At 38.0% G+C, this 21,888-nt stretch overlaps 1 protein-coding gene across 12 annotated transcripts in view; it reads left to right on the plus strand.

Annotated features, from left to right (window-relative positions):
• Positions 1-21,888, plus strand: part of LOC106876527 (uncharacterized) — a 257,790-nt gene that overhangs the window by 204,157 nt on the left and 31,745 nt on the right. For 5 of the 12 annotated variants that reach the window (XM_089349612.1, XM_089349613.1, XM_089349619.1 and 2 more), the window contains 3 exons: positions 5,402-5,563; positions 8,333-8,971; positions 14,583-14,681. In XM_089349612.1, coding sequence (XP_089205738.1) covers positions 5,402-5,563; positions 8,333-8,971; positions 14,583-14,681 — 900 coding nt within the window. The remainder of the gene's footprint in view (positions 1-5,401; positions 5,564-8,332; positions 8,972-14,582; positions 14,682-21,888) is intronic. The other 7 variants (XM_089349614.1, XM_089349621.1, XM_089349622.1 and 4 more) reach the window with 3 other exon arrangements.

The raw sequence follows: 21,888 nt of genomic DNA on the forward strand, positions 1-21,888 counted from the left end.
ATAGAAAATATATATTGGCCAATTCCTCAGAAAATGTTTCTTTAGGAAATGTGAATCCATACCTCGATTATAATAACCCTAAAACCTAAACTGAGAGGAAAATGTGTGGGATAGTCTTTAGCTGGGAGAAATGATGTTAGGACAACAAAGAGAGAGAGAGAGAGAGTGCTGGGATGTAGAGAGATGCACTCTTATTGTAGCACCCAGTTTAGGGTGTATGTGTGATGGGTTTTTCACAAAGATGCTGACATAGGATGGACTCTTTGTGTGTTGATATTTTTAAGATAATGTTTGTTACATTTGGGTTATTCTCATAAGTTTCTTCAATGGAGCTGTTTCATCTTTTTACTTATCTCTAAATTAAAAAATTTTTCAGTTTGGAAATATTTTTATACTCAAGGACCTATTTAAGGATCACATCAAACTGATGCTTTCCAAATGAAACTCCTTGTGATATTTGTTCTGCACTAACTTAGAAACACTCCCTTATCACTGATTAGTTCATTGAAAACCTGTAACTAGTAATGCTATTGTTCACCAATTCCAAAATATAAAATAATGGTAATTATATGGGATGTGAGAGGGTTATAATAATAATGATTTTATGTGTCACAGGGGCATCAACGAGGGAGACATTACAAAAACAGGGTACAGTTGAGGTGGGGTTGCATGAAGGGTAAAAAAATTTGGTGGGAAGAAATGAGACTAAAAGTATCAACAGTATACACAATATATAAATAGATGTTACTGGAGAGCCTCCAACTAGGGCCAGCCAAGGAACCCTGCAAACCCAGGACCACCCTGACTATCAATGGTAAGAACCCCACAATGATAATAATACAAGATGTGAGATGGTTAAAATAAGCAATTATGGCAGATTGTTGGCATGCTGCATGTAAAAAAAAAGTACATAATTTGGTTGGTACAGCACAAGAGAAACATTGTAATTGGTTCCAGCGTAATCAATGACAATTACAGAAAGATTCATTTCAAATCCTGTTGGTTTTATATGAAAAATAAATTAAGGCTTAATTCTTAAAGTAACCTGTCTGAATAAAGTTAGTTTCTCCTAAAGGCAAGTGTGCTGAGGTGGTTTATATTTTTACCAGTTTTAAAGAATTGTTAGATTTGTTTACCATATTAGTTACTTGAGACCTGTGTTGAAAACTTTGTGCAGTTTAGTTTGCAAAGGAAGTTAGATCTAAATGTAATTATGTTTTTAAGATATATTAACCACTTAGTTACTATGTTTTTGTTTAAATACACTGTATTTGTTTCAATTTGTTAAAAATAATAAAGAACTTAATGAAATAACTTTGTCATTTTTAAGCTGGTATCTGGAACATAAACATCATTTAACATCCGTTTTCCATGCTAGCATGGGTTGGACGGTTTGACTGAGGTCTGGAAAGCCAGCCGCTGCACCAGGTTCCAATCATATCTGGCAATGTTTCTACAGCTGGATACTCTTCCTAACACCAACCACTCCGAGAGTGCAGTGGGTGCTTTTTATGTGCCACCGACACAGGAGCCAGTCGGGTGGGCCTGGCATCGATCACGTTCAAATAGTGCTTTTTACATGCCACAGGCATGGGGGCCTGTCAGGTGTACTGGCATCAGCCACATTCGGATGGTGCTTTTTATTGTCATGGCACAGGAGCCAGTCAGGTGGACCAAATAGCACTCCCATGCCAGGAATTGAACCTGGGCTGCATGAGAGCCAGGAATCCTATAGACAAACATGAAATTTTGATGGAAAGTTTTAATTTCAATCACACATTAAACAGGAAGTTTGTATCGTAGAATGAGGGGGTGGTCTCAGATAGGTTGGTGTCAAAAGGGGATAATTACTTTATGGTCTTAGTTGGAATTTTTGAAAAATGAATCGTTACCATTCTTGGCACGAAAATTAACTTCCAAAGATGATACGTTGTCACTGATTTATTTGATTTTATGCAAATGATGTAACAAAAAATGACTCTTTACTAATTAAGTCAGTAATGGTTTGGTAATGAAATTAGACTCGAGTAGATTTTAGTTATTTTGTAATATCACAGGACCATTGGCAATAATGCTTTCGTTAATTAGTTTAACTATACATAATTAATATTTAACCTGCTAATTAGGCTACTTCTGTGTATACACTTGACCTGGTAGATATGGCAGCTAAATATCCCTCAAAGTATATCTGCCACCTTTAGAGAGGAAGTATTCAGTGTAAATTTCTATATACGGAACGGGTGGGATTCCTTTGATCATCACCTGACATAAAGCCACTCCCTTCTCTACTGTAGTCCCACTCATTTGATGAGGATCTTAATTGTGCAGGTTACTTGATGACTGCACTAGTATAGGTGCTACAGAAAAAAAGCACCCAGTACACTCTGTAAGGTGGCTGGCTTTAAGAAAGGCATCCAGTTGTAGAAACCATACCAAAACAGACATCGGAACTCAGCACAGTCCCCTAGCTCATCAGTTCCTGTCAAACTATCTGAGCCATGCCAGTAAGGAAAGCACATTAAACAATGATGGTAAATCTAAGACCCTAACCTCACTGCCACTCTCTATGTGATAGGACCGAAACGTATTCAATCTTTAGTATCATGATAATTACCTCAGTTACTCTTCAGATCAGGTTATTTTGATTGTATGTAGTTTCTTAACCAATGAAATTCCACAGCTGAAATCAAGAGTTTCCAAAGCAAGAATTTTAATCAAACGATCTACCAAACTTATCTGTTGGAATTGTTAAATTCTTTGTATGTTTCTCACTGTTTTGGACCTGTGCCTTCCACTCTACTTACTTAACCAGCATTTGACTTGTTAGCTTGTGACAAACCCAGCTTGTGTTTTGGAATTGTCCGCTGACACACCGAACCTACTTAAACCTCTCACATCTCACTTTGCACCATATACTAAGGCCTCCACTAATCATCTTTGTCATGTATCTGTTATTTTAAACAATTTATTTGTTAAATTGCCACAAAGCACATCCACATGCAATATTGTCTGGCAGTGGATATTACAAATTCTTTCAAATTTCTAAAAATGGTGGAATATCCTTGGCATTGCCAGTTTTTACTTTATGTTGGATTTCAAAGTTAAAAGAAATAGGATCTTTGTAGTAAAATGGTCTTTATCTCACGAGATTTCTTGAGAATTCTTTTGAAAGTTTTGTTATCAATGTCTTCTTTTTTGTTTCCAGACTTAACCAGGTGAGAGACAGACACAAATCTCACCTGAAAAAAAAACTATAATAGCTTGTTGTATGTCAGATAGCTTCTCATATTGACTTTCTGGTTTCCTTGTTAGTTATAGATAAGGTAATGTGAGTTCCTTCAGTAATAGGAAGTTTACCAAATACAAAACAATAGAAGCAGCAGAATTAAGGATAATTTATTTTTTCTATTACACCTGTCTTGTGCTACAGGTGTGATCTTTGATTGGTAATTTTTGGAATAGCTCATGGAGAAGGAAAAGGGCAAGAAATAGGGTTGTTGTTTCCTTCTGTGAAAAAATTTTTTTTATGTTCTTGTCATTTGGTTTCATATCCTTTTCTGGTAAACTTTTGTGTGTTGCACTCCAAACATTTTAGAATATGAGTTTATATAGGTCTTGGATACAAATGAATTTTGAAATAAATGTATTAACTAAAATTAACCAGATAGGCTCTAAAATAATTTGTCATTTAAACAATGCACACACACACACACACACACACACACACACACACACACGCACACACACGCTCTTACATATTTTACATAATTTCTTGGTCTTCAAATGCCTTTCTTTGATATCAAAAATAGTTTGGTTCAATTTTTTTTAACATCCGCCTTTCTGTACTTGCATGGATGGAGTTTATTGAAGAAAATTTCTACAGCTGGATGTCCTTCCTGTTACCAACCTTCATCTGTTTCCAAGCAAAGTAATATTTGCCATGGCCAGACATGTTTATGCAGAAATAGGAACTGAATGACACTGCTTGTATGACAGTGATGCTTGTTTACAGCTATCATGCAATGTCAAGACAAGGAGGCACTCACTCACTCGCATGCACACACACACACACACACACACACACACACACACAATGGTCATCTCTCAACTTTCCTTTCCCAAATCAACTCACAAGACTATGGTCATCCCAGTGCTATAGTTGAAGATACAGGCAATGGGATTGAACTTGAAACCATGTGGTTGGAGAGCAAACTTCTCAGCTACATGGCCATACTGCTGCCTACACAGTCTCACCTGCACCTACAATTACATAACAAATCTTTATTCAAATTATATTTTGGTGGTTCTTGTATAAAACCATTTTTACTTTTCCTCTTTTAGTTTCATTTTAATATTTTCAATCTAGAAAGCAGCGAGCTGGCAGAAACATTAGCACGCCGGGCGAAATACTTAGCAGTATTTCATCTGTCTTTACATTCTGAGTTCAAATTCCGCCGAGGTTGATTTTGCCTTTTCATCCTTTCAGGGTTGATAAATTAAGTACCAGTTGTGTAATGGGGTCGATCTAATCTACTGCCCCCCCCTCCCCAGAACTTTCAGGCAATTGTGCCTAGAGTTGAAAAGAAAATTTCAATCTAAATTACCCTTCTATCTGTTACTTGTTTCGGCCAGTGGACTGTGGCCATGCTGGAGCCTTGTCTTGAATTTTAGTCAAATGAATCAACCCCAGTGCTTATTCTAGTACTCAAGTCTAGTGCTTATTCTACTGGTTTCTTTTGCCGAACCGCTAAGTTACAGAGACATAAACATGCCAATACAGTTGTCAAGCGATGGTGGAGACACACACACACAGGTTTCTTTCAGTTTCTGTCTACCATATCCACTCACAAGGCATTGGTCAGCCTGAGGCTATAGTAGAAGACTCTTGCCCATGGTGCCATGCAGTGGGACTGAACCTGGAACCATGTGGTTGGGAAGCAAGCTTCTTACCACACAGTCATGCCTGCACTTGTATTTATATTTTAATTGCAATCGGTAAAATGGTTTTGTTGTAAAACCATCTTCTAGTCGAGGTATTTCTTCATCTTACCTTCCTTAATTTCCTAATCTGATTACATCTCTTAATTAACGACATTAAGGTGATCAGTGTTACAACGAAGGTTTGTACAATCATCTCTCTTTTGGCTACACAATTGTTTCTTTCGCTCTTCTAGTTGTTGTTCTTGTTGGTTGTTGTCTCAAGATGGTGATGGCTGCATGATTATTATTATTATTATTTGGGAAATTTAATTTTTCATTATTACTATTGTTATTTTCCTGGTGTTTTTTGTTTCCTTTTTTTTTTTGTTTCTTTTTAATGATTTCTCGCATTCAAAATCTTTATTCTCTCTCTTTTTATTTTTCTTTCTTTCTCTCCTTCTTCTTGGACTGTTCTCTGCAGGACTGGAAGAAACACTGGTTTGTTTTAGATGCCAATTCTTTACGCTATTTCAAAGATGCAAAAGCTGAAGAAAAGGGTTTCGTTGATGGTAAAATAGACTTGTCGACTTGCTACAGTGTTGTGGAGGCAAATGCCCCACGTAACTATGGTTTCTGCATCAAGGTAAGCTAAGCATCCTGTTTAATAATCTTTTTTCATCAGAGCATCCTCCTCCTCATCATCATCTCTGTTGGCTGGACTGGCTTTGTTTAGAGGGTTCAATTCCAGTTTTCTACAGGTCTCTTTCCTTTCTCCCCCCCCCCACCTCCCATCTCACCACTCATGCTATTTTTTTAATTCAATCTCCCTACCAAGAATCCTCATATAACTGTCTCCCTCTTCCTCTCTCTCCCTCTTCCTCTCTCTCCCTCTTCCTCTCTCTCCCTCTTCTTCTCTCTCCCTCAACCTCTCTCCCTCTTCCTCTCTCTCTCTCCCTCAATCTCTCTCTCTCTCTCTCTCCCTCAATCTCTCTCTCTCTCTCTCTCCCTCAACTTCTCTCTCCCTTTTTCTCTTTCTCTCCCTCTCTCTCTCTTTCTTTTGTAAGATTGTGGTTTCAATTCCTTGACTTGGGGATGCATTGTGTTGTTGAGCAGAGCACTTAATTTCCCATTGCTCCAGTCCACTCAGATGGGGAAAATGAGGAATCCTGCCATGCCCCGTCCAAGGAGAAATATATATAGACCAGAGCAACCTGGAAACTGGCCATATGTTCCTCATGGAGTGACGTGGACCAACCATTTACTGCTCTCTGCCTCTTTTCATTAATGTTTTATCTCCTCTCCTATCAATGTACTGCCCTACTGTTGCTCTCTCTTTCTCTCTTTCTTTCTCTCTCTCTCTCTCTCTTTCTTTCTCTCTCTTTCTCCCTCTTTCTCTCTCTCTCTTCCTTCTCTCTTCTCTCTCTCTCTCCTGCTTGTGTAGCAAGAGATTGATAGCATTACAGCCATCCATATTCAACACCCCTCTTACTACCTCCCTTCTTCATTGCTGTCACTCCCTCTCCAAATACCCCTTCCCATATCCCTATTTCTTCCATTATCCCCTCTCTCACTCTCTTCCTACTTCTGTGGAAAAGAAAAGATTATGGAGGTAGCACGGGACAGAGTAGACGCTAGTCTGGTTGGAGAGGAGAGAACTTGCTGATGCTAGCAAGCAAACAAACTGAAACAATATAGTCTAAAGAATACTCTTTAGTCTTGCTTGGACAAGACAACCTCTCTTGTGCTGGTGCCATGATAAATTCATTCACTTCGTATACTCTGTAAAGTGGTTGGTGACTGGAGGAGCCTCCAGCTGTAGAAACTAAGCCAAAAATTGAATCAGGTGCAGGAATGACTGTCTGGTAAGAAGCTTGCTTTCCAATCACGATTCAGGGTTCAGTTCTACTACGTGGCACCTTGGGCAAGTGTCTTCTACTAGAGTCTCGGGCTGACTGAAGCCTTGTGAGTGGATTTGGTAGACGGAAACTGAAAGAAGCTTGTTTTGTATATATATATTTATGTATATATGTATGAATGTATTTGTGTGTCTGTGTTTGTCCCCTTAACTTTTCGGCAACAGAGACCGATTGAATAAGTACTAGGCTTACAAAGAATAAGTCCTGGAGTCGATGCTCCAGCATGGCTGCTGTCAAATGACTGAAAGAAGTAAAAGAATACATGCAAGACCTGGTCCTCTGACTTCTCTGGAAGGACAGCAACTTTCAATATGCTCTATTTTGGACTGTGATACTACACATCTAACTCATGCTAACATAGAAAGCAGATGTAAAATGAAGGTGGTGGTGATGATAGCTGCACACCTAGCTTACTCAGTAGTTTTTTTCAGCCATTCCTACTTTTATGGCAGAAGACACTTACCCAAGATGCTTCTGTTGGATTGAGCTGTTAACCACACAATTATGTCATTTAGACACGGTGTCCAAAAATTTATGTCCTAAAACATGTCAGACATTTTGAAGTTCATCTGAGAGTTTGGACTAAGATTTCTCTGCTAAAATGCTCTGGTTTAGCAGCATTGTGAAAGGTCTTGTGTCTTGTATACCAGGTTGTGGCTTAAATCCAGAACAGCACAGATAAAACAGTCCATCAGTGGTTTCCCACCATACCCATTTTCTGGGTATTGTGTATCTACGACTACATTATACAAGGTACAAGATGCAGGTATAGCTGTGTGGTTAAGAAGTTTGCTTCCCAACAACATGGTTTTGGGTTCAGTCCCACTGTGTGGCAACTTGAGCAAGTATCTTCTACCATAGCCCAATGCTGACTGAGCTTGTGAGTGAATTTGGGAAATGGAAACTGAAAGAAGCCTGTCGTGTGTGTATGTGCATATATATATATATATATATATATATATATATATATATATATACATACACACACACCTGTGTGTTTGTATCTTCTTGTCCTGACATCACAATTATTAACAAGCATCATCACCAAACCTCATTCTTTTCTAGTCTTCTGTAAAAACATTTTATGGGGAAATATTGCCTTGCTTGGAAAGAGGTGGGGTTGATAGGATCAGCAAATAAAGTAATCAATCCTTCAAGAGTTAATTATCATTTACTAAATATAGGATTCATAGTTGAGCTATTTGAAGTTTCATGTTCAAATAGTGTTGTAATCAGACAGGCTTGCATACCATTGCCTGAAGAATTGCCAGAGCATGCAGAGTACATTGTTCAAACTCATCCATTTACTTCATGATCTAAGCATGAAACTTGAAGCAAGCCACACACACACGTGTGTGTGCGTGAGAGAGAGAGAGAGTGAGTCAGTGAGTGAGATTCCAACCCATGCAAGCATGGAAAAGTGGATGTTAATCTAATAACATATTTGTGTGAATTTTTTATGTAAATATATATTGTGATTTTTTTGTTAATTTCAGAACCAAAATGGAGAATATGTCCTAACAGCAATGACATCTGGGCTTCGGAAGAACTGGATGCAAGCCATAAAGAAATCAATGGATATGATTAATAAGAAAGAGCACACAAAACCCGTTCGCAGGCACCATTCCGATGTCAATCCCAGCAATGTCGGCCGAGCTTTTATCATCCGAGACATGAGCACTAACAGTTGTTCTAATTATTTCAGTCCCATTGACAGCAGCAACATCAAGGCTAGTAGAGATGGGTTTAGTCAACAAAATTCTCTATCTTCCAGTGACTACCATAATATTGACTACTCATTACCATCAACTAACCAAAAATCTGGTAGTAGTAGCAGTATTAGTAACTTAAGCAGCAACAGCAGTGCTTGGTATACTCCAATTGGTCGCTATGTTGAAGGTAGTGACAATGCTCTTCTCAGTGGAGACCTCCACAAGAAGACACTCGAGAGGCAAGAGTCGAAATATACGATGAAATCGCCCAGTGCCAGGCTTAAAGATAAGTCCAGATCCAAACTCCCTAAACTACTCTCTCCACCTCCTGAAACTGACCAGAGTGGTTTCAGTGTGGACTCCACCTACTCCCACGATATAGATTCCGGTGGCTCGGAAGAGTACGAACATTCCGCAGGTCTGGTAAGTTACCATCATTTGAGCTAGTTTCCAGAGCAGTCAGAAAAACAAATTGCTGGTGCCTATAAGACTGATCCGGAACAATTGACCAATCAGTCAAGAACAGGACCAGTGATGACGCGTTTTTTTGCTTCCCTAACCGCCAACCAATATCTAGATTCACATCTGCAAAGCCTGCTTTCAGTTTAATGCTTCCTGTCATAACAGAATATATAAAAATTTAAGATCAAGATATTTATTTCCTATTTATACAAACATATTTTTATTACAATTACTATTCTTTGGTGGCAGTTCCATTAAATTATCTCTATTAATCTTAATTATTCTGTCTTGATAACTTTCTAACATTATTATGGGGGCTCTTGATATAAATCTGTCGTGTAACCCCAACCCTCAATCTCAGTAACTCCTAGCAACATGAATTTACTACCAAGTGTTGCAGTATTTGCTAAAAAAGCAGAATGAATCAATGAGGGAATCTCTACCTGTTCACTGAATCTGCTAGAAATAATAGCCAAATCTCCCTCAAAAGCACACTTCACTGTTATATAAAGCAATCCTTGTCTTGAACAAAAAAAACAAAGAAATAGATAAAGGATGGGCATGCTTGTAATGTCATTGATCATAGGTTTGTCTGACAAAGACTGACCTAAAGTTAACCCCAAGCTTCCTTCATGTATAAAGTTCTAAGAAGGCATATAAAGGCACATGGCTTAGTGGTTTAGGTGTTTAGCTCCTGATTATAAGGCTGCAGGTTGAATTCCTATCCCACCCATGGCATCATGTCCTTGAGCAAGTCACTTTATGTTGCTCAAGCCTATTCAACTGAAATGAATACCAGCAAAATGCTGGTGCATCCCTCTCTCTCTCTTTCTCTCTCTCTCTCTCTCTCTCTCTCTCTCTCTCTCTCTCTCTCCTTTTAGTTGTTAGATTTTGGTGATTTGTCTGCTCAGAGATAAGAGATCCAAGGTGATGTTTATGATTACACAGGCACCTAAAACAATTTGCAAAAGCATGGTACATGTTACCCAGCTATATTCTCTTGTGAGTCACAGCTGGTTTTCATGAAGTCATATCAAATTAATAATTTAGGTTTGTACCATCTATTACAATGATAGTGGATGGTAAATTAATGGTACCCTGATAATGCTATTTTTGTCTTGTCTTTTCCGACACTAGTACCATTTGGTAAATGAAATGAAGGCAGCAAATAGCATCAAATTATAATCATTGCCTTGCTTACTGATGGGTAATTTATAACCTTAAGGTGTATTTACTGCCAAAATAATACTTTAATACCAATATCTTTAAATGAATGACAAAATTCTTTATAAACAACTATGATAGGTCTTTATACAGATAAATATTAGATATAAAGATTGTAGTTTCAATTCCTTGCTCTGGTGTTTTCTTGTGGTTGCTTAGTCTCAGCATTTATAAAGAAAAAATTGGAGTATTTACCTGCCACACTGTATATAGCTAAGAGTTAAATAGATTTACATATATCTCCTTTGTATTTTGTAAGAATGACAGCGGAAAAAGAAAGAAAGAATTTAAGGATGTGTTATCATTTTCAGTAAAATTATCACTAAAATCCCAGTAAACTAGGTTAAGAAGTACAACATTTCATAGAAATATCCCATTCCTTGCTCCATAGACATTCACTCCACTGGAACTTATTTCTTTCTCTCAGTTATTAACTTCCAAACTGAATATTAACCATTCTAATTAATACCTTTTTATTTATCCAAACAGTCATCTTTTAAATCTATCGAAATCTAAATATATCTGCTATTTCAAAGTCTAAAGATGTTATAGCTGCTGTTTTAGGATCTAACAACATAACTATTTCATAGGTTAAAGATATTGTAGTTATTCTGAGCTCTAAAGATTTAGCTATTTCAACATCTAACAAGGTGGCTATGTTCACATTTTAAAGATATAGATCAAGCTCTGTACCGATAAAGTCATTTTCAAGTCTATTATAAACATTTCATCCTGTCTATTAACACTTGAGACTATTTACAATTTAGAGAGAAGCACTTATACAAACCTGGTTTATTTGAGGTGTTATGAAACGAAGTTACTTGGTTTTATAATTTTAATGTCATATAAAGAGCTTCCACTTAATAGTCCTAATAAAAGAGTTGGGTTTAGAGAGACTGTAGAGTTTCATTTGAATTGAATATAATTTGTTTCCAATTAAAAATGTTGATTTAGTTAAATACATGACCATTATTGTAGGAAAGAGTTTAATCAAACAGAATTGACTCCAGTGTATAACGGGTACTTAGTAGGTATAACTGGTACTTGTGCATCATCATCATTTAATATCTATGCAGGCATGCATTGGACAGTTTGGCAGAATCCAACAGATTCAAAGAGTGTATCTTGCTCAACTGTCTGTTTAGGCAGGGTTTTCGTGGCTGGATGCCCTCTCTAACCCCAACCACTTTACAGTGTGTCTGGATGCTTTTTTTGTTTCACCAACACAAATGAGGTCACCATGCAGCTTGCAAGACTTCAAGAGAAAGGGCTTTACTCTTGGAGATGATGAGTCAAATTATGAGGGCTAGAGGGGCTACATGACTATTACTACTTACTGCAGAGGGGCTACTTGGCTATTCAGATTTTAAAAAAGAGAGTGGTGGATAATTGGGTGGAGCTGGAGAGAGATAAAAGTATTGGTGATGTGTCAGAGTGGACACTCATGGTATGAGGGGAGTAGAAATGAGTGGGAGAAGAGGGGCTAGGAGTGGGTGGAGGTTGAGATTGCAAAGCTTGAGATGGAGAATGGATGAGGTGAGAATATTAAGAATGAAGAACAATTGTTGTGGGGTGGTTGCTGTGAATGGTAAATAACTGGTGGTGATGGGGTGACAATGATGAAGGGGAAGGTGGAAGAATAACAATGATGATGCAGTAGACAGAAGGATGAGAGAGGGGTGGTGTTTGGTGGATTGCCAGATTGTGAGGGATGGTGAGAGTGAAATATGTATGGTGGTGAAAGAGAGAATTTGGTTGTTCAGAGGATGGTGATCAATGTAAAATGAAGGTGGAGAGGGCAGTATAATCATGAAAGATGGATATCAAGTGAAATGGTTTCCTAACAGTGTGAAGGATTAGTAGTAACAAGGAAAAGCTATCATTAGAGAGATGAAGGATAGTGAGGGTGTTGATGAAATTAGACTATATTATTTGCAAATCATTTGTAGCTGCAATAAAGCAGATACTTCACACACACACACATATACATGCATACACGTATGTTTGAGACAATTGTGAATGACCTTCATATCTTCCTTGTGTAGCTGCTGTTTTGATGTTGTAATTTAGTTCTTTGCAAACCGAACCCTTCACTTCTCAAATTAATTTGATTCCCTGTTGAAACCACTTTGCTTTTATCAAATATCTCAATGTGACATTTCAAAGCTCTCTACTGTTACCATTTATTATTATTATTATCATTATTATAAATCGACCTGTGCTTTTCTATTTACATCTGCTATGGAGTGTTGCACAATCTTTTTTGCTTTCAAGTATATATAAACACATGATGTATAATATATTTCACAGCTATTTTTCTTTAGCTTCCTGAGTCTTCAGTTTTATAATTTCTTAAAACTTGCTATTTTTCATAGATGTGTCAACTAAGCTATCCATAAGACTATTTCTTTTATTCTGTTTTTTTTTATTTTAAGTTCTGCCATCTCCAGGTGATGCAATGGTTATAGACTATCCAGTGGCTCAATTTAATTTACTTTTTTGCTTGGTGTTGCTTCATAATTTTAATTCATTATGTTGTTGTTATTATTTTTCTCTATTCATTCTTACCAATTTTTTTTAAAAAGTTTATTTTTGATGCTTTTTTCAGCTTTCTACAGCAAAATTGTGTTTCATGTTATTTTCTTGTGATTCTTAAATTTTATCTTGCTTTTTGATATTCTACAGAAAATTCCAAGAAAAATGTCCAAATATACACAGAACCATACTTTAGTGAAAAAGGATTTTTTTGCCAAATTTCACTGACAAAATTAATTCAGATATAAGAGCTAACGGTGACTTAACAAGAATAAATTTATGCTTTTAGTCAATGTCTTGTGTTAGGAATTGACAGAATCATAAGAGCATTCGATAAAATGCTTTGTGGCATTTCTTGCATCTCATCAAGTTCAAATCATGGTATGGATAAAGTACCAGTTCAGTCCTGGGATTAATGGCAATAACTAAACCTTGGAACTGCTAGCTTTGTGCCTGGAGTTCAACCCCATTCCTTTTTGAAGAACTCATAACCGTTGGGGCAAAGTAATACTGTCTACTTGAAGGTTACTCAGTCACTACAAAATAGACTTTCAAACTGGTTAATTTTCAGGTTTCCTACTGCTGTAGTCAATAGAAAAATATATGCTTATTGTAGCTGTTTGTAACTCCTTTTCATCTTCATGTATCATACCTGTTATCTGTATGATTTGGGAGCACCAGCTCAGACTGTTTGCCCATGTTGCTCCCTTTTCTTAGTTAGACCCTACTTACCGTGTTCTCTTCACTGAGGATCTGACTGGGTTGACCACATGGTCATGGCACTTGAGGTACTTTGTGGAGATGGGGACTCACTGGAACTCCTCAATGGGTCACCCAGGAATATACAACCAGCTTGTCAATGCTATAATGTACTGCAATGGTGCATGCCCCCACATCTGGCCTGTCATACCTACAGATGTGAGCAATTATAGATTTCCTTGCCAAATTCTGAAAATTCATGATGTTTCTTGAGAAATATACAACAGCAGTTTTCCATTGCCTTCTGTCTGTTTATTTACATTTCACTCTGCTAGTCTCCTTCTTTCACAAGCACAGAGTTCGTTTAATCATTAGACAACAGGACTAGTTCACATGACAACATGGCATAGCCTCATACTAGTGGGTCTGCATGACACATGTTAGAGGCCAATCCTCCTACAAGTCCTACATACCTTAACCATAGAACTATCTTCTGTTTAATCTAGAACTGCTACTACCATTCCAAGCAAGGACAGATGTAAGAGTAATTCTAAAATATAACAGTAATTATAAATTTTTATAGAGTAATTGTATTTATCGATAGATAGATAATTTAAAATAACAGTAATAATAAATCTTTATAGAGTAATCATTTTTATTCACACATACACATAGATGTGTATTTATAGGTATAATAAATATCTGGTTAAAATTTCTTTTTCACTATCAAGAAAAACATTTTTAATTTATGAGTATTACATATAATACACACACATTCATTTATTCATACGTGCATATATAAATTCCTGCATAATACATACACACACACCTATTTTTGTATTTCCATTTTATTTCAGTATGTCACTTGTCTTATATTCTAGGTATTGATTTTTTTTTTTAGTTCAAATTTAATTTCTACATTTTTTAGAACAGGTTTTTTTTTTAATTCATTTACGCTGGAAGTTTTTATCAAAATATCAATATTGTTGATTCATTTTGCAATTATCGATGAGAGCTGTGTCGTTTTACAAACTTTAGATGTGTTTATTATTTCAACAAAAACACGTAAAGCTGGCCTTGTTTTCACAGCCTCTTTATTTTCTAATGGTTCTAGGATCATAATGTTTCCCCTTTCCTGGATTCTCCTGAAGAACAACCCACAGATCCACTAACATCAGGTGATGGGATGCTCGTTGATTTGCTTGAAACTGAGGTAATATATGCTTCTGTGCTCCCTACTTTTAATCAAACTAACTGATTTAGCTTGCTTTGTTAGCCTGTTGCTTTGTTTTCTTTGGGTGCTGTTCGTTTCTTTCTTACAATTTGGCTTTTTTTGTTTCTCTTAAAAACCACACAGTAACTTTTTAAGTATATTTTAGATCAACCCTTTTGATACCATCCTGCCTGAGTTCTAAGATACAAATTTTGGTTCTAAGATACAAATTTTTCAGTTTTTTAAACTGATCTAAATTAAAACTTTTCATCAAAATCCCATGTTAATTTACATTCCAAACATTAGCTTAATAATGAGTTATTTTAGTAAATGTTTTATTATTTTCAAAATTAATTGAAACAAAGGCTGTGTATTTCAACAGAAATATGGTAACAAAAGGGTTAAAGTGATCTAAATTAAAACCTTCCATCAAAACTTCATTAATTTTATGCTCCAAAACACCAACTTAATTAATGAGTTATTTTACTAAATTCTTTATTTTTCAAAGTTAATTTAAACACTGTATTTCAGCAGAAATATGGTAGCAAAAGGGTTAAAGAGATGGACGTTTCGATAAAGAATTTCCTGAAAGTATTAGATGTGTTGTTCTAAATATAGAATTAGATAAAACATTGGAAAATGTTATCTAGGCGTAGGAGTAGCTGTGTGGTAAGTAGCTTGCTTACGAACCACATGGTTCTGGGTTCAGTCCTACTGCGTGGCACCTTGGGCAAGTGTCTTCTACTATAGTCTCAGGCCAACCAAAGCCTTGTAAGTGGATGTGGTAGACGGAAACTGAAAGAAGCCCGTAGTATATATATATATATATATATATATATATATATATATATATAGATATGTTTGTGTGTCTGTGCTTGTCCCCCCAACATCACTTGACAACCAATGCTGGTGTGTTTACGTCCCCATAACTTAGCGGTTCAGCAAAAGAGAACAATAGAATAAGTCCTGGGGTCGATTTGCTCAACTAAAGGCGGTGCTCCAGCATGGCCGCAGTCAAATGACTGAAACAAGTAAAAGAGTAAGAGTAAATAATGTATCCTCTCGTGTACAATGAGGGATGGTCATGTTTGAAATACTTTTGGTCTTAGGATTACTTGGTTGTTAAGCATTAACATCCAGATGACCATTTTAATTTCAATGCCTTGTCTCTTGTAAGGTGAGAACCCTGGTCGTTGTATTTCAAGATTGTGACAGTGGATTTATGATGCTATAAGAATGTCAGGCTAGACACCTTGTGGTATTTATTCTGGTTCTTTGTTTTATATTCAAATCCTACCTTGGCCTACTTGTAGAGGGTAAGCTGACTTGGTCATTCAGTCTAACACCACCACTTGGTACCTTGAGTGTCGCAAGTTCCACTCTGTTGCAATCATTCAAGCCAGACACCTTAGTTTAAGGACGCCTTCATCACTCCTTTCCTCTTGTCTCAGAGCTCTGGAATGGATCAGAGATACTGCTTTCATTACTGACTAAAAGTTTCACAAAAGAACTATCTTTCTATCATTTCACAGAGCTGTGAAGAAGCTCCAGACTTAATCGGTTAAAATAACCAGTATTGGTGAACTGATCGTCAATCATCATTTAACGTCTGTTTTCCATGCTGGCATGGGTTGGACGGTTTGGCAGGAGCAGGCACATCAGAAGACTATATCAAATTCAAATTGCTTTGGAATAGTTTCTAAGGCTGGATACCCTTCCTAATGCCAACCATTTTGCAGACTGTGCTGGGTGCTTTTTATGTGGCATCAGCACCCTAGACTGGAATAAATATTTCTTGAATCACTTTAAAAGTTAAAACTTGCCTTCATTAGTTTGAGTCTACCCCAGCAGGAAAGGGAGAAAGAAAGGTGGAGATGAGGATTGGGACATAGCATAAACCTTAATTTTCTGATCTCTTATCTGAATAAAAATAACCTCAAAAGAGAAAGGGGAAGTGTTGGAGGTGAGGGTAAAGGGGGTTGCTTCTGTTTTGGCAGTTTTCTTCTTTCTATCTCCATTCGGCATCTACTTTACATCTATACTTTAATTACCTACATTTTTTACTTCTTTTGCAAGCCTATAGGTGACTCTGGGAGCTATTTTAGTTCTCTCCTCTTCCTCCTCCTCACCCTCTCTCATCCTCGCCCTCTCCTCCTCACCATCTCTCCTACTCGCCCTCTTCCTCCTCACCCTCTTCCTCCTCACCCTTTTTCTCCTCTTCTTCGCCTTCTATCTCCTCCTCGCCCCTCACTCTTTCTCTCGCCTCTTCTCTCTCCTCCTCGCCCCTCTCTCTCTCTTCTCCTCCTCCTCGCCTCTTCTCTCTCTTTCTCCCTCCTCCTCCTCCTCCTCTCTCTCTTTCTCCCTCCTCCTCGCCTCCTCTCTCTCTTTCTACCTCCTCCTCGCCTCCTCTCTCTCTTTCTCCCTCCTCCTCACCTCTCTCTCTCTCTCCTCCTCCTCTCCTCCTCTGTCTCTCCTCCTCGTCTCCTCTCTCTCTTCCTCCTCCTCTTAGCCCCCCTCTCTCCTCTTAGCCCCCTCTCTCTCCTCCTCCTGCTTATATCTCTAACTACTGCACATTTCCTATCATCTCTTCCTCTCTCTTCCTCTCATACTATTAAAGTCCTGCCAGTGTTGACTTTAAACTCTTCCAACAGGATTACTACCAAAACTCTCTCTCTCACTCTGCCAATCGTTTCCACTTTCCAAACAACTCAGTCTCGGTGTGAAGCAGCCCAAAAGAAAATATTTTCTTTTACTTCAAACCATCGAAAGTTTTTGGTTAAAGAAGTTTCGCTTAATTGTTTATTTTAACTCCATGCAGTTAATATTAATAAGGCTAGAAATGAATTACAAACTGATTTACAGTTAAAATTTTATTTGTTTCGGTCATTTTGACTGCGACCATGCTGGAGCACCACTTGTAGTCAAACAAATCAACCCTAGGATTTATTCTTTGTAAGCCTAGTACTTATTCTGTCGGTCTCTTATACATATATACAATGGGCTTCTTTCAGTTTCCATTTACCAAATCTGCTCACGAGGCTTTGGTTGGCCTGAGTCTATAGTAGAAAACACTTCCCCAAGGTGCCACACAGTGGAACTGAACCTGGAACCATGTGGTTGGAAAGCAAGCTTCTTACAACACAGCCACTCCTGCACCACATGTGCATTAATTTCATGGATGGTTGTTCTGTTTATCAGATCAACTGGAACACTCATCAGAACCGATGGAGCGCCAGGTTTTACATTGTTCAAATGGTGCTGAACAGGAATACTCTTAAATACCCGATATTTTTACTGATTCTTTTTAGTCAGTGACTTTGGTTTAATATAGGTAGAGGCACATGGGTTAGGGTGTTGAACTCCCAATCATAAGATTCTGGTTTCAATTCCTGGACCAGGCAGTGGTTTGTATTCTTGAACAAGCCACTTCATTTTACGTTGCTCCAGTCCACTCCACTGTCAAAAATGAGTTAATCCTGCAATGGACCGGTGTCCCATCCAGGGGTAATATATGCACCACAGAAACCAGGAAACCAGCCTTATGAGTCTATAGGAAAAGATTTTTATCCTTTTTTAACCTGATACATTCTTGTAAAAAGTTATATTTTATGGTAAACTATAAGGAAGAGGATATCTGCATATTTGAGATGCAGTCAGGGCTTTGTAGTTAAGAAGCTCACTTTGCAACTACAAGGTTTCAGGTTCATTTCCGCTGCACAGCAGTTGGCAAGTGTCTTTTACTGGGTCTAACTTAATAGCACCACTCAATAGGATCTGTTAAGTCATTTTAAAGTTGTGTTTTGTGGTATCATGGCCCATTCCAGTAGCAAGTTTGTGCCACCTGGACCTCACAAAAAAAACATTTTCTACAGCAGCCCCCAAAGTGGTGCCCCTTTAAAAGTGCCACCTGGGGCAGACCGCCCCTGTCGTCCTCCGCTATGCTAGTGCAGTCAAGTGTGTCTATAGAGAAATGGGGGTTGTATTTGTGTGTCCCCTTGTCTAAACAGCTTGTGATGGTTGTGAGCACCATCCTCATCCAAGTAATGCTCTTCATTTCCTGTCTTCTCTGGGGGAAATATTCTCTTTCTTGGAAACAGGTGAAAGCAGGTGACAAGAAGGGCATCCAGCTGTAGAAAGTCTGCATGTTAGGTACTTTAGCAAAGAAGTACCACAAGACATTCTTTTTTTTCCTTCAAAATGTGACAGTTTTTGTACAGGTGGGGTGAAGGTCTGGAATACTGTGTCCATGATGTATTACCTTAATATTTTGTGGAATTAAGGTGGCAAGCTGGCTGAATTGTTAGCATGCCACCTAAATTACTTAGAGGCATTTTGTCTATCTTTCTGAGTTTAAATTCTGTCAAGGTTGACTTTGCCCTTCATCCTTTCGGGGGTCAATTGAATAAGTTCCAATAAGTCCTGAAATGCTGGCCTTGTGCCAGAATTTGAGACCAATATTTTATGGAACCCTTTATGAAAACCTTATGGTTGAATGACTCTAATAATAATAATAATAATAATAATAATCATCATCATCATCATCGTTTAACGTCCGCTTTCCATGCTAGCATGGGTTGGACGATTTGACTGAGGACTGGTGCAACCGGATGGCTACACCAGGCTCCAATCTAATTTGGCAGAGTTTCTACAGCTGGATGCCCTTCCTAACGCCAACCACTCAGAGAGTGTAGTGGGTGCTTTTACGTGTCACCCGCACGAAAACGGCCACGCTCGGAATGGTGTCTTTTATGTGCCACCCGCACAAGAGCCAGTCCAGGGGCACTGGCAACGATCTCACTCGAAAACCCTACAAGGCCAGTCAGGCGGTACTGGCAACGGTCACGCTCAGGATGGTACATCTTATGTGCCACCCGCACAAGAGCCAGTCCAGGGGCACTGGCAACGATCTCACTTGGCTTGCCTGGTCTTCTCACGCACAGCACATTTCCAAAGGTAATTTCTTGCATACACACGGGTGCAGGCATGACTGTGGGATTAACTACCCTGCTTGCGGATCACATGGCTTTGAGTTCAGTCCCCACGATGTGACACCTTGGGCCAGTGTCTGTTAGTATAGCCCTAGACTGACCAAACCCTTGTGAGTGGATTTTGTCAGAAACTTAAAGAAGCCTGTCATTTGTATGTAATTGTGTGTGTGTGTGTGTGGGGGTGTACACATGTTTCTCTTGACATTGTGCGATAGTCATAGGCAAGTGTCAATGTCGTACAAGAAAGTGTGATTCGTGATCAATCTTCCGCGGAAACATGTCTGGCTAAAGGGTTAAACTGAAACCGTTACAGTACTCGAGACACCCCCACTAATAAATATATGTATCCCTGCTTGTTTGTATTCAGCTAAAATGAAGGCAGGATTTGAAAGGGCTTTTGTTTTTTTGTTTCAATCCATTTTCACTTATCCTCTTCAAGTATCAATAAAAATAGCATAGCAGTATTTGTAGCAGCAGTTTTACTATTATTATTAGTAGTAGTAGTAGTAGGAGTAGCAACAACAATTCTGCCTGTAATGTTAACTTTCTATTCTATTCTAAATAAATAAATAAATATATATATATATGTTGTTGTACTTGGGGATGGTCATATTGCCAGTTTAGCCAATAAAAACACACGCACTGTATATTTGGTGTTAATTTTTTTTTTTTTCAGCTTTATATTACATTAATCTTAATCTTAATCTTATTTCGGCCAGAGTTCTTTCGTCACACTTCTGTGACCTCATCAGTGGTCCTTTGTTTCCTTCTTTCTTATGTGTGTCTCACCTTGCTAACTATCAGCCATTTTGTATTTTGTATTCCTATTGTATGTGTCTACGCATGCGTGTCCTTCAATGTGTCTGTGTCTTTTGTAAGTGCATGTGTGTATGGGGAGTGTCTGTATCACCTATATTCTCTGTTAATACGTGTTCATTTGTATTAGTTTTTATTTATTTATATGTTCATGTGTGTGTGTGTGTGTTTTTTTTATTTTTTTTTTATTTTTAATGTGTTTAATTAAATTTTGTTAACGTATGTAGTATTTAATTCCATTTGTTTATCTATGTATTGTATTATACTTTGTTCCTATTATTGGTTTATGGGTAACATGTTGTCACATGCTGTGGTTTGTTAGTGGCGTATGTTAGTGTTCCATTCTAGTTTCCTATTCAGGCTAGGTTTCCCTTCTATTATGTGTGTAGCTTCAGTAATTTGTCTAAGTGCTGCATCACTGCTATGTGTAGATAAGATTTTAATTTCTATGTTGTTGATTGAGCCTCTATGTTCTTGCTCAGCGTGCTGGTACAGAACTGATGAGTTCTTCCCTTCCTTAAGTTCCCTCCAATGTTCGTTTGCCCGCTCCCCTATACTCCTTGCTGTTTCGCCTACATATGTCGTTGTCTTATTTCTGCATCGTCCCTCTGTACATCTTATACTATAGACCACATTTCTGGTTTTGCAGTTCGTTTGTGGGCTAAATCTACATACGATACAGTTCCTATCAGTGCAGGGGGTTCTACTGAAAGGGTATGTTCTACTGATAAGGGATTTGATAGGGTTGCCTGGCCTTTCAACAACCTTAATTCTTAGCTTAAGTTTGTCTAGGGCCCTTCTAAAGCGGTACGCCAGTTCGCCTCTAGGGGTGGTGTCGACGAACATGACGCTTCTTGGGCCGACCAAAGCCTTGTGAGTGGATTTGGTGGACAGAAACTGAAAGAAGCCATCGTGTGTGTGTGTTTGTATATATATATATATATATATATATATATATATGTATACATGTATTTGTGTGTCTGTTTGTCCCCACATCACTTGACAACCAATAGTGGTGTTTTTACATCCTCGTAACTTAGTGGTTTGGCAATATAGACCAATAGAATAAGTACTAGGCTTACAAAGAATAACTCCTGGGGTCAATTTGCTCGACTAAAGGCAGTGCTCCAGCATGGCTGCAGTCAAATGACTGAAACAAATAAAAGAAAACAATATATATATATATATATATATATATATAATCCAAGAAAGTCAGAGGTTATGAATCCAACCCACTAAGGGATAATATCTATCCAATATACTGCTAGGAGGGTACCCAATTATTGTTACACTAGTGTTGTCCCAAGTGCAATAAGTGGGTGCAGGTGAAAGGGGGGTTTTACCCTAAATTTATATAGCAACAAGAAAATGGCGGGGAATATGAGGTACTCATCAACTTGCAG

This window comes from Octopus bimaculoides, chromosome 3 (genome assembly GCF_046866305.1).
Source record: "Octopus bimaculoides isolate indiv1 chromosome 3, ASM4686630v1, whole genome shotgun sequence".
NCBI classification, from domain to species: Eukaryota; Metazoa; Mollusca; class Cephalopoda; order Octopoda; family Octopodidae; genus Octopus; species Octopus bimaculoides.